At 46.1% G+C, this 12,113-nt stretch overlaps 1 protein-coding gene across 1 annotated transcript in view; it reads left to right on the forward strand.

Moving 5' to 3' along the window:
• Positions 1-709: 709 nt before the first annotated feature.
• PIP4K2A (phosphatidylinositol-5-phosphate 4-kinase type 2 alpha) overlaps positions 710-12,113 on the forward strand; it is a 173,961-nt gene continuing 162,557 nt past the window's right edge. Inside the window, exon 1 of the mRNA XM_045787164.2 lies at positions 710-1,082. Coding sequence (XP_045643120.2) covers positions 939-1,082 — 144 coding nt within the window. The 5' untranslated portion in view covers positions 710-938. The remainder of the gene's footprint in view (positions 1,083-12,113) is intronic.

Genomic DNA, 12,113 nt, shown 5'->3' on the forward strand with positions numbered 1-12,113 from the left:
CGGAGGATTTGAAGTAGAAGGTGCAGTTTGGGGCATGATTCTCCAGGCGAAACCAAGGGCTGTGAATGAGAAATCCAGGGTCCTGCCCGGTGGAGGGGGTGGGAAAGAGCCAATGTGGTAGGTGGGAGTCTCCCTTCTGCACAACTTAGAGTGCAGGAAGTGTGAAGTCCAGCGTATGAAAGGCCCGATAGTTAAAGGCACAATAGGGTTATAACTTCATTTCAGTGCCACTCTGGGAGGTGGCCAAGGATGTGCCCAGGTCCTTTCCCCGGTGCTAGGGAAGCCCTGGTCTCCATGCAGCATTTCAGGTCTCGCCAGCTCTTCTGACTCCTGGCAACCGTAAGTGGCGGTTCCCCGCGCCTCATTCCTTCGCCTGACCGCCGCCGCCTCTGGAGGCTCCTCTTCTCGGATCTCCTCACTCTTCCGTCCTTCCCCCTCCCTTTCTCCCTGGGGAGCAGAAGGGGTTGTCTTCCGGGAGTCCTCCAGCTCCCCGCGGCCTCTTCAGCCGGCCTTGAGTTCGCCTACACAGCGGGGGCTGCCGGACCGCCGTGGACCCGGAGCCGGAGCCGGAGCCAGAGCCCAAGCGCGAGGCTGCAGCTTAACGGTCCCGCGGCCGCGCCCCGCCTGGCGGCGCCGCAACTGCTACCCGCCCGCCCCCTGCGTCATGACGCCGGCGCCCAACGCGGAAGCCGCTCGCTGCGCGCCTGGTCCAGCCGCGGGCTGAGCGCGGAGCCGCGGCGGGCGCGGGATCCGGGCCGGGGCGCGAGCCGAGCGCAGTCTCCCTCCTCTGCCGGGCGGAGCGGGCAAAGCGGGCGGAGCGGGCACGGCGCGCCGGGGCCGCCGCCGGGGGGATGCGGCTGCCTCCCCCGGCCGGCGTGTAGAGAGGGCGGGTCCCCGGCCTCGGGAGCGCGGCGGTGGAGGGGACAGAGGCGGCGGCCATGGCGACCCCCGGCAACCTGGGGTCCTCCGTCTTGGCGAGCAAGACCAAGACCAAGAAGAAGCACTTCGTAGCGCAGAAAGTGAAGCTCTTTCGGGCCAGCGATCCGCTGCTCAGCGTCCTGATGTGGGGGGTAAACCACTCGGTAAGGGCTCGGGCTGCGGCGCGCAGTCCCTCTCCTCCTCCTCCTCTTCCTCCTCGCTCCCCTCCTCCTTCTGCTGCAGCTGCTGCGGGGCGGGGAGCCCGAGCGGGGACCCGGCCCTCCGGCTGCTCGCTCTCTGGGGTTGTCCGCCCGCCGCGGCGCCTCGGTGCCCCCATCCCCGCGGCGCGCGCCCGCCTCTCCGGGTCCCCCGGGCGCCACTTGGACCCCCTTTGGACCTAGGGCCGGATGCAGGACGAGGGGTCCCATCTGCATTTGAGCCCGGCGGCGGGGACCAGTGTCGTTCCCCGTCCGCCCATTCGTCCGTCGGCCGGCCGGTCCTCGCAGCCGGGCAACTGGGAAGTTTGTGCGGGGCACGGCTCCGCCTGGGCTGTCATCTCAGGCGGGGGCTGCTGGGGTCTGAGTCTTGGTGATAGCTCCCTTACGGCAGGGGGTGGCGGGGGAGGTCGGGTCCTCCGCTGGCTGGCAGGTGTACCTGTGCGAGGCTGGGAGCGTCTGGAGCCTCCCCGCGGGGGAAGAGGGGTGAGAATACTGGAGATCCGGAGATGTGGTCAGCGGCTTTAGTGCTTCGGTCCTTTTTTTTCCTTTAAAGGCGATATTATTGGACACAAGGAATCTTTTCGGCAAAGAAAAAGCTCATGTAAATATGGCACTGGTGTTTAGCATCTTCCTCTGCTCCTCTCCCGCATCGCCCTGCCGCTGTGCGGGCTGAAGAGCTGCTTGGCGGGGAGTCTTCCTCCCACACCTCCCCCACCTTGGGGAGCCAGGCCGAAGTCACCGACTGCGGAAGGGCGGCCTGGGGATGACAGCAGGAGGGGGTCTCGGCGGGCGCAGACAGAAAGCCGTCTCCAGTTGGCCGCACCCGTTTTGGGGGTTTGTTTAAAAGGCTGGAGGAGAACGCTCGGAAAGGTTAGCTTAACACACAGCCAGAGGTGGTGGAAGATGCGCCGCTGCGGGCTATGCGGACTGCGGTTTGAGGGTCTGAAATAGCCTCCTGCTGATCTTACTGCGAGAAACTCCTGCAGTTTTAATCTTCTTCGGATCAGGAAACGTGATAGGAGCTGTTGGCTGAGCCACGAAAGTTTAGATGAGCCTGTGAATTTTGACCATGACCTTACCCACTGCAGTCAGTTAGCATGTGAGGAAAAGTGTAAGCTTGCTTTCCGTAGTTTTGATTTCTATGGACGTCTGTGGGCCCTTATCAGTATAATAGCAATGACAGAAAACCATGTTGGTTTTTAAAAGAACATTCTCAATTTAATGAAGTTGTTCAAAATGGCTCAAAAGCATCATCTTTGTATTTTTTCTTTCCCAGGCTGAGCTGGGGAAAGAGGAGAAACAGCGTATCAGGATTGATTGTGTTTGCATGAAGTGATTGTGTTTAAGAGAGTCATTTAAGAAAATGAGTGCCTAATCCATTGAAGTTCATTTTAACTTCCTGATAACTTCTTCAGCAATTAGGAGTGAGCTTTTACAACCGCATGTGTTAATGCACCAAAACTCTCCAAAGTTTTATTGTCGTAAATGAAATGGAATTTTTCCTCTATAATAAATCTACGATTTAGAGTTATGTCTAATTCTATTAAGCTTTTAAAGTTATTTGTGTTAGTTGCTTTTTAAAAAAATAGTAATATTGTTAGTTCTGTATTTATTGGTTCTTTTATCTCTTTTGGAGTTCTGGTGTTTTGGGCAGGTGAGTTGGTGTATGAGGGTTTAATGTAGTAAAGTATTAGTGCCAACAATATGTTGCTGAAAAAGAGTGTGCTTTCTGGGAATTAGTATGAATTCCAGTTTACTTTACAAATTTCTTGCAGTCGTGCATATTTTATTGTGATCGCTTATGTTGTTACCTTATATTTATAAATTGCTACATTTGTTTTAGAGTTTCTTGCTAATTGGAACTTTTGAAACTACTTAAGCCCTAAAAAATGATGTATGATTTGTCAATGGTACATTTTATGCTATTTTCTTTTGCGTTCAAGAAAAGTTAGCAATTCTAAGTATAGTCATCCAGAGGAGTCAAGTTTTCAGAGTACGTAATGTAACCATGTTATTCTTTCAACAAATATGTAGTAGGCACATAGACAGTACCAGCCACTGTGCAAAAGATGACTAAAAATGCCCATATTTCCATCCAAATATCTTTACTTTGAGAGCTTAATTGACGTAAGAATGGTCTATTTCACAGCTTTCTTTTTCAAAATGTCTATTTTCTTCATTTCTGGGAAAAAAGTGTGTATAACTGAAATCTAAGCACTAAGATGCCATGTATTTCTGGTTGATTTCATTTTAGGTGACAAAGTCTAATACTTGATGAACATTTTTATATGAACTTGACCAAAAATGACCAAAGTCTACAGTATAATATGAGAATAAACTACGTTAGCATTATTAAGAGGGAGCAAGCATAGTGTTGTATATGACAGGGATATTTGAGAAAGCATAGCAGAGAAGGAGCAGATCATTTAAATCATTCTTTGTCCTATATTTCTAATGTGACCAGAATTAATGGGCAAAGATTTGTCATGAATATAGCAATTTCATGCTTTTATAATTCATTTGAATTTGTCTTATGTGTATTTAGCAATAACTACACATTTGTAGTACTGAAGGAAAACTTCGTATTTATTTTATCATGGAGGCATCTTATACGGAGATTGGGAACCTACATACTCCGGTAAAATGCTCCTTGTACACGTGTTCTAATTTTATCTCTAATTCTGCTGACCTTGGGCATGATAACTAACTAGTTTTTGCATCGATGTTTGCATTTATGAAAGTAAGGTGATTGGACTGGATGATTTTCAGGTATTTTTCTAACTTCAAGATTCAGCTGTTTTTACAGTCTACTGGGTTCATAGCCCTATGTTAGGATCCATAGACTAGTAATAGTCAATAGTATAGAACGAAAGTGGCATTACTATAACCTTAAAAATGTAGCAGCATTCAGGGAATTTTCAGGGCTGTGACAAAGGGGAAGGAAATCTGTGGTGATTCGTAAGAGAGGTGTGAACGAAGAGTTTGTTGGATTGATCGCAGTTGGACTGCACTGCGGTCTATGAAGTCAAAGTCTATTTGATTGAAATGTAAAAACTTGCAATTAAGGTGGAAATTTCCAAGTCCATTGTGGTGGTAATTCTCAATGACAAGAATAAGCCTGACTTTGTGTGGTGAATTTGATATGTTGCTGCTTTCTAAGTTAAAATACCCATCAGTGAATGGATCCTTGCCAATTTTTATTTTAAGTATTTTAAGCAGGGAATATAATTGAATACATAAAGCAAAAAAGATGGCTTAAGCAGGCAATTTTGTCTTGTTACATTTGGAATTAAACTAAAAATGATCAGGCAGTTAGCTTCCTAAAATTCTGTTTTAATAGTGTGTGGAACATGGACAATGAGAGGGGCCAAGACTTGTTTTAAAGAGATATCCTAAAAGATTTTTATGGACAGTGAAATGTGAGCCTTTTGGAAACTAGTATTTAAAGACCTAATTAAATATCTAAAGGAATTCATCTGTATGGGAAAAATTTAAAGGACATAAAACTTGTTGAAAACAAATACAGTATTTAGAAGTAGTCAGTATTAATGACTACTTTTGTCCTTTTGTGGCAAGCTATAGAAATGTGAATGAGCTTAGCCAAAAACTTTAAATGTTTGGAGGGTTTTGGAGGTCTGTCCCCGTGCAAAGACTGATTAGTAACCAAACCAAGAGAACAGGAATGGGGTTGGGTTCAGCAGTAATTGGAACCAGGTGCTTGGGTGCTCGTGGGACTTTTCTGTCCATTTTGGCTTCATTTGTGCTCGTAGCTGACTGGTTTCCTCCACAGGGCAGGGAACTAATGGTTCCTGAATTTCACATTTTGTAATTTCTGTCCCCCCCCCCCCCAAGGGACTTTCTGTCTCTGGTTCAGTTATAAAAATCCCATGGAAGGATTCTGACCTGTCTGGCATCCCCCTGGGCTAAGCAGTTAGGAGAAGGTGAAGCTGCTCTTGCCTTTTGGAACAGTTGCCATAAGAGTGGAGAGGGCCTGGACAGGCCGTATCAGGCAGGTGTCTGTCCTAGTGGTAGAGCTGGGGTGTTCATCTTGGTGTCCCGGTGCCATGTTTTTTGTGTTTGGGCAAATAGGCAGTTTTCTGGGTAGAGCGCCCGTAGCTTTTGTTAAATTCTCGACAAGGCCTGCGACTTGAAGTAGGTAAATACTGTATTGGAGAAATAGTGACGTCTTTTAGCTTTGTGGGTTTATATTTGGGCATTGAAAAAAATGAAAGAAGGAAACTAGGTTTAAAAATGAAATAAGTGACTATGAAATATTGACTGAATAGGATATAAGGAGGCAATTAACTTAAAATAGTAGTTAGCTAGACATTAGGTGAAATTTATTGAATGGAACTCAAATAACCATTCATTCAAGCACTAGTCTTGCATTGTTTTTGTTTTTGTTTTTAAATAGGCTCCAACACGGGGCTTGAACTCACGACCCTGAGATCAAGACCTGAGCCAAAATCAAGAGTTGGATGTTTAACTGACTCTTAGCCACCCAGGCACCTCTGTCTCACACTATTTTTATTTCTTCCCTTTAGAGCAAAGAAGAATGCCAAGCAGACACACACCGTTTATTATTAAGGAAACAGTTTTATGCCCCTTCAAACTTGGGATTAGATCCTGAGAAGAGAATACATTTTCTTCTCCATTTCCCAAATACCTTAGACTGAACTTGAGTGTTCAGAATGATGCCTGTAGCAAGACAGTGATTTCTCTTTTGTTTTTTTTTCTTTTGTTTTGTTTTTTAAAAAAGATTTTATTTATTTATTTGACAGAGAGACAGCCAGCGAGAGAGGGAACACAAGCAGGGGAAGTGGGAGAGGAAGAAGCAGGCTCCTAGCGGAGAAGCCTGATGTGGGGCTCGATCCCAGAACGCCGGGATCACGTCCTGAGCCAAAGGCAGACACTTGAGGACTGCGTCACCCAGGCGCCCCTGAATTCTCTTTTGAAACCAGGGTCGTCTGCTCTGCCTTTAGAAACATTTTCAGCAAGAATTGTAATAAACAAAATCTACCTTAAGTTGAGTAGAAAATACAGTCAGGCAGAGTAATTAATTCAGCCAACCTGCCCTTTGAAATACAAATTTTGGAATTTAAGGGAATTAGTGCAATTTGGCAAAACAGTTTGTGGTCAGACAGATTAGGTTCAAATCCTGCCTCCATCAATTATGGACTCGTTGAACAGATGATTTATCCACTTGAGCCTCAATTTACTCATTCTTAAAATAGAGATGATGATGATCTGTCACAGAATTATTCTGAGTATTAAGTAAGATAATGTATTTAAAGTCTAGAACTGTAATTAGCATATAATACGGAGTTAGTAATTGATACCAAAAAATGTTCAAATTCAGATGCAGTTAGGCTGTTAGCATATTCATAAGCACCAGAGAAGTAGTGCTTCTCAAAATTTAGTGTGTGTATGAATCACTTGGGAACACTTCAAAAAATGCAGATTCTGACCGAGACCCTGCATTTATCGCGCTCGTAGGTGATGACGCTGCTGGTCCTTGGGATACATGTTGAGTAGCGAGGCCAGCAAAAGGAATAGTGCTAAAAATAAAGAGAAATATTCAGGGTTTGTCCCCTGACTGCATGTGATGAATCTTCTTGGGAGAATGGTGACTCCATAGTAGAGTTAGGAGAAGGAATTGTGTATTGACAAAGGTTAAAAAAAATTTCTGGCTGGCTCAGTTGGTAGAGCGTGCGACTCTTAATCTCAAGGTCGTGAGTTCAAGCCCCACGCCGGGTGTGGAGCTTCCTTAAATACATCAAGTGTTGAACTGCAGGTGATGGTGAATGGATATTCTAGTGACAGTGCCCACAGGGATGGGGGGTGTTGGAAGGTGAAATTACAGCTCAGGAGCAAGGTTGGGGCTGGAATGGAGAACGGAGAATTACCTGTGCCGAGTTGGTAGTGGAAGCCAGGGGGGTAAAGGAGGTAGAAGAAACAGGAGGCAAGACAAAACTCCGCAGGAAGGCCAGCGGATTAATGCTTCAGAGATCACGATGCTCAGGGATGTACTTGTTGAGACATCGCCGAGTGGTACGCGCATGCGCACGTGTGCAAGCTTAAAGATTTAAGGAACAAACGAACGGAAGTAGAGGAAGCATCTCTTTTGAGAAGGTGAGAAGTAGAAGGAAGGTGGAACACGCCGTTTTTATTAGGGATACCAAGGTATTTTCCTCACCTCCATCACTTTCCATTCTCACCTCTTCCGACCTAACCAGATTGGTTACCTTTCTTGAAATGTTAAAAATACCTCCTAGCTTATTTCCCTGTATCTACTTTTATCCACATTTCCTTTGTGTGCCACGTACCTATGGCAGTCCAGTGAAGGCTACGGACCCCTTCTTAGAATAATGCTTTTGAATGAATAAATGAAAATACGTAAAGCTACATCCTACCAAGTTCATGGATCCCCTGAATTCTGTGCATGGACCACTTGGGAGGTGTGGAACCTAACTGAGAACTCTTGAAAGCATAAGGTGGGAGTGGCGTGGGGTGAGGAATGGGGGAGAGCACGCAGCAGCCAGGAAGAATAATACATAGTAGGAATGCGCATAGATGCGTTATAATACCTGTGGGGCACACATTGCTAGTAGGTGGTGGGATTCCAACCTGTACCCTCAACCCTTGAACTCAACTGCCTGGGCCAGCCGAGGAGTTATTCATGTCAGTTCTTCCCTTAGTCTATTCTTCCCTTTCCGTTGTCGTAAGAGCTATATTTTGACAGAGTATTAGATATTAATATGGAGTATTAGCTGTTAATACCTGTTTAAAGCAGTTTTTCCTTTATAGAAAGAAAATCATTGCATATATTCAAAGCATGTAGGAAGAGAGCACATATATATAATTTATTAATGAAAAGTGTTGTAGGGAGTTTGAAGACAGTAACCTACCTAGAGATAAGCCTTTACGTTCAATTAAGTCTTCCTAGTTTTTCACCTGACTGCCATGGTTAAGAGCTCGGACTCTGGTGCCACATTGGTTGGCTGTGTGACTTTGACGAAGTCATTTGGGCTCTCTCTCAGTTCCTTCTTTATAAAAAGAGATAATCATAGTACCTAGTGCACAGGTTTGCCATATGGATCAAATGAGTTGGTACTTGTAAGATACCTAAGGAGTTGCTGGCACGTGGTAAGTTCTTAATAAATGTTAGCAGTCATTAGTAAGTTTTAAAAAATGATTTAAATGAGAAAACATGAACAATTATTAGAGTGCATGTTAAATTAATTGTTACATTAACATTGTCCTTAGATGTAAAGTCACTGCTGCACTTGCATCCTTGTGCATCTTGGAGTTGTAAATTAATCCTTTTAGAATTATCTTTGTGCCCTTGCTTTAATTTCTTTTTTTTTTTTTTAAGATTTTATTTATTTGACAGACATAGAGACAGCCAGCGAGAGAGGGAACACAAGCAGGGGGAGTGGGAGAGGAAGAAGCAGGCTCATAGCAGAGGAGCCTGATGTGGGGCTCGATCCCAGAACGCCGGGATCACGCCCTGAGCCGAAGGCAGACGCTTAACCGCTGTGCCACCCAGGCGCCCCTAATTTCTGTATCTATTTTGTTATAATGTCCTTTCTTGTATCTTTAATGCTTCCACTACCAATCAGGTTGTTTGAGGTGTCAAAAATTTCATTCAGATTCATTAGTTGTACATTATGTTAGCTATTGATTTCTTAATGTATCTTTCTTTCTTTCTCTCTCTGTCTCTCCCTCCCTCTCTTTCTCTTTCTCCCTCTTTCTTTCTATCTTTCTTTCTTTCTCCCTCCCTTTCTCTTTCTTTCTTCCTATCTATCTATCTATCTATCTATCTATCTGTAAGAGGCACTGTGCAAGGCTCTTGGGATGCAAAATGAATATATTGTGGACCCTGCCCTCAAATTGCTCATAACTGCAGGGGAGACAGACACAGATGCAGACATTATGTATAAATAAAAGAGTGTCAGGAATCCTGGGGTGGAGGGTATTACACAGCGTGGGAGACAAAGGGGATGAGGATATCAGGGGGAAGGACATTTTAGGAAATATAAGGGCAAATATGTACAAGGGGCAGAGTTTCTGCAACCAAGAAGATTGAAAACCGCAGAGGTAGATGATGGGAAATGTCTAGGAGACGGTGGAAGAGGTGGTTGGAGGTCAGATTTAAAGGGCCCAGTAGCTGGTGTTTGCCACTGAAAAACTTAACAACAGTTCCAGTGAAGGCTGCTTTAAAATTTACCATAAATCATATTATATGCACTTTGAAACCATTTCTTACCTTTTCTTTCTCCTTAAACCTCCCTCTAGTGTTTTGTCCCTTTGCCCTCTTCGAACTGGTGACCTTTAATGCTTTAGAAAACACTGGACCAACAGAAGCCCCTAACTTCCATTCTTCCCGCCACGTAGGTTGCTAACTTTTGGACGGCGGAATCCAGGAACCCACAGACGTGGTGGAGGGCTGCGCTGTCCACTTTGGAAGCCGCTAGTCACATGTAGCTATTGACATTTCACTGAATTAAAATTAAACCTTAAGGTTCAGTGTCTCATATCGAGTGCCCAACGGCCACACGTGAGTAGTAGCTCCCGAGCTGGACGGCGCGGATGTAGACCATTGCCATCCCTGCAGCACTTTCTGCTGGACAGCGCTCCCTGCGCTGGGACCTCCTGCCTTAAAAGCAAAATAAACAGCCGGAATAACGAAAGCCTCCTTTGACGTTCCGTCCTCACTTTTGTGTCCACTCGGCTTCTCCGTTCCTTTTTATAGCAGAAGTTGAAAAGCCTTGTGACTGCACCTGCCTCCTGGTGTCTGTCTGCAGCTGCTGGCTCCCTCCCCTGCCACTCTCCCTGAACCACCTGCAACCCAGCTTTCATCCTCCCCGCTCCGAGCAAACAGCGCCAGCGATGCTCCTGTTTTCAAATCCAGGGGTCCCCCTTTCGTGTCTTTTCTTGTTTTCCTTCTGCCCCATCTGCCACTCCTTCCTAGGGACCTTACGAGGTTCCTCCTCCTTTTTCCAGTCTCTAAAAGTTGGAATGCCCCAGGACTCTTTCCAGGGTCTTCTTCCATAACTAGGCATATTTTATCTACATAATCTTATTTCCTCTCCTGGCATTTCATGCTGATGACTGAGACATTTTTATCTTCAGCTCTGAGTTCCCTGCCAGGCTCCATATTCAATTTCCTATCAGGTCTCTTCCCTCTCACACTCAATAGGCATCTCTGATGGGACCCGAACAGGGCTCTCCCTCTCCTCCTGCCCCGCTGCCCCACCTGCTGTCACACCCTAAGCCAGTTTCTTCCTCTGTCCATAAATGGGCTACCATCTTCCCAACCGCTCAAGCCAAAAACCTTGGTGCCAGCCTTGAGTCCTCTCTCATCACCACTACCATTTCTGGGTTCTGCATATTTCTGCGTATTTCTCTCTTTCCTGTATAAAGTCCCTTTCTCCAGAACACTGTCGTAGTCTACAGGTCTGCCTGTATTCACCCTCGCCCTGGTTCCATCCAAATTCTCTACAGTGGTAGCAGAATGACCTTCTTGTCGCTTCTCGTCTTCGGTGAAAACCTTTCAGAGGCTTCCTGTTGCATTGTGAACAAACCCCAGGCTCTTCTCTGTGGCTAGCAAGGTCTTCCTGGCCTGGCCCCCTGCTTCCCTCTTTGCCCTCATCCTTTCCCACTGTCTGCATGACTCCTTTGTTCCAGCCACGCTGGGCTTTCTCCGTTCCTTAAACAAGCCAAGCTCGGGACAGCCACAGAGCTTCTGCATTTACTTTCTTTCCTCTTTGGAATGTTCTTCCTTCAGGTCTTCATGTGGCTGTCATTTTAGTCTCTCAGCTAAAGGGTTGTCTTCTCGGGTGGCCTCTCCAACTGCCTGTAAAGTAACCCTCCACTCATACTACTCTTGTTTCGTCTGTGACACTTCACACCATCGGAAACTGAGTTGTCTGCATGTTTATTATTTATTGCCCGGACTATGAGACTGTCTTATTTACAGCTGCATCCCCGCACCTAGAGCAGTGCTGGTATGTAGTAGGCGCCCACTTAATGTTATCGAAGGACTGGATGAAGCTGGATTCTGTAAACTGTAGGCCGTTAGTGCTCAGCTGGTGTCCTGTGAGCCTTTCCACATTAAATTTTCATCCACGTGTAAAATTCAGTTTTGCTATGATTGAGCACGCTGTTTAGAGCATTTTGCGGGCGGGTTGGGCAGCGCATTAGAGAGTGGGGGAACTTGCTGCACATGGGTGATAAGAGGTGTGGGGTAACCGCAGCTGGTGCCAGAGAAGGGGCTTTGTTTACAGCTACACGCCAGAACTTTGCCTTGTGCCCAGCACAAAGGAGGTTCAGCGAGTAAACCCCTTCTTTCGTAGACTTTCACAGTGTTCAGGGGCCACCGAGTGAATTGTGTGAAGACTCTGAGTGCATTTCTAAAAGATCTGAGACATTATTGAAGAAGAGTGCGCTGCACTGTTATTTCTGGTTTATTCCCTGTACTTTGGTCTTTTAATGACTTCGGGTGTGCCTTGAAGGATCCTAGTGGTCAGAAGTTTGCCATAAATTAAATTTAAGATTCTGTAACTGATGTAAAAATGGTGCTGATCCCAGCATCCCGAATCACTGTGGGTATTGTTGCACTGGGTTATATTCCTGCTGGTTCGTAGTCATGGTGCCTCCTTCCCATAGTTGCTGGGTTATTGTTGGCTACGAGCTGCTTCTTTCCCTTGGACAATTACTTGGGGGAGGATTCTCTGAGTCTTCGGGCGACAGTGTGTCCCTCTAGAGAGGATTGTTTGTCTTTGCCATCTGGCACAGGGGTGGCTCGGGGTGCCATAGCCCGAGGCCATTGTGAACTGAACTCATAGTTTGGAATTTTTTGAATCTCTCAGCGATATAAATTTGGACTGCAGTCTCCTGGGGGCGTGGAATGGGTTTATTTTTGGCTTGTACTTACTCTGAGGGTGTGACCCTTTTGGATTCTGTCTTCATCGA

This window comes from Ursus americanus, chromosome 31 (genome assembly GCF_024610735.1).
Source record: "Ursus americanus isolate L20-20 chromosome 31, mUrsAme1.1.p, whole genome shotgun sequence".
Classification (NCBI taxonomy): Eukaryota; Metazoa; Chordata; class Mammalia; order Carnivora; family Ursidae; genus Ursus; species Ursus americanus.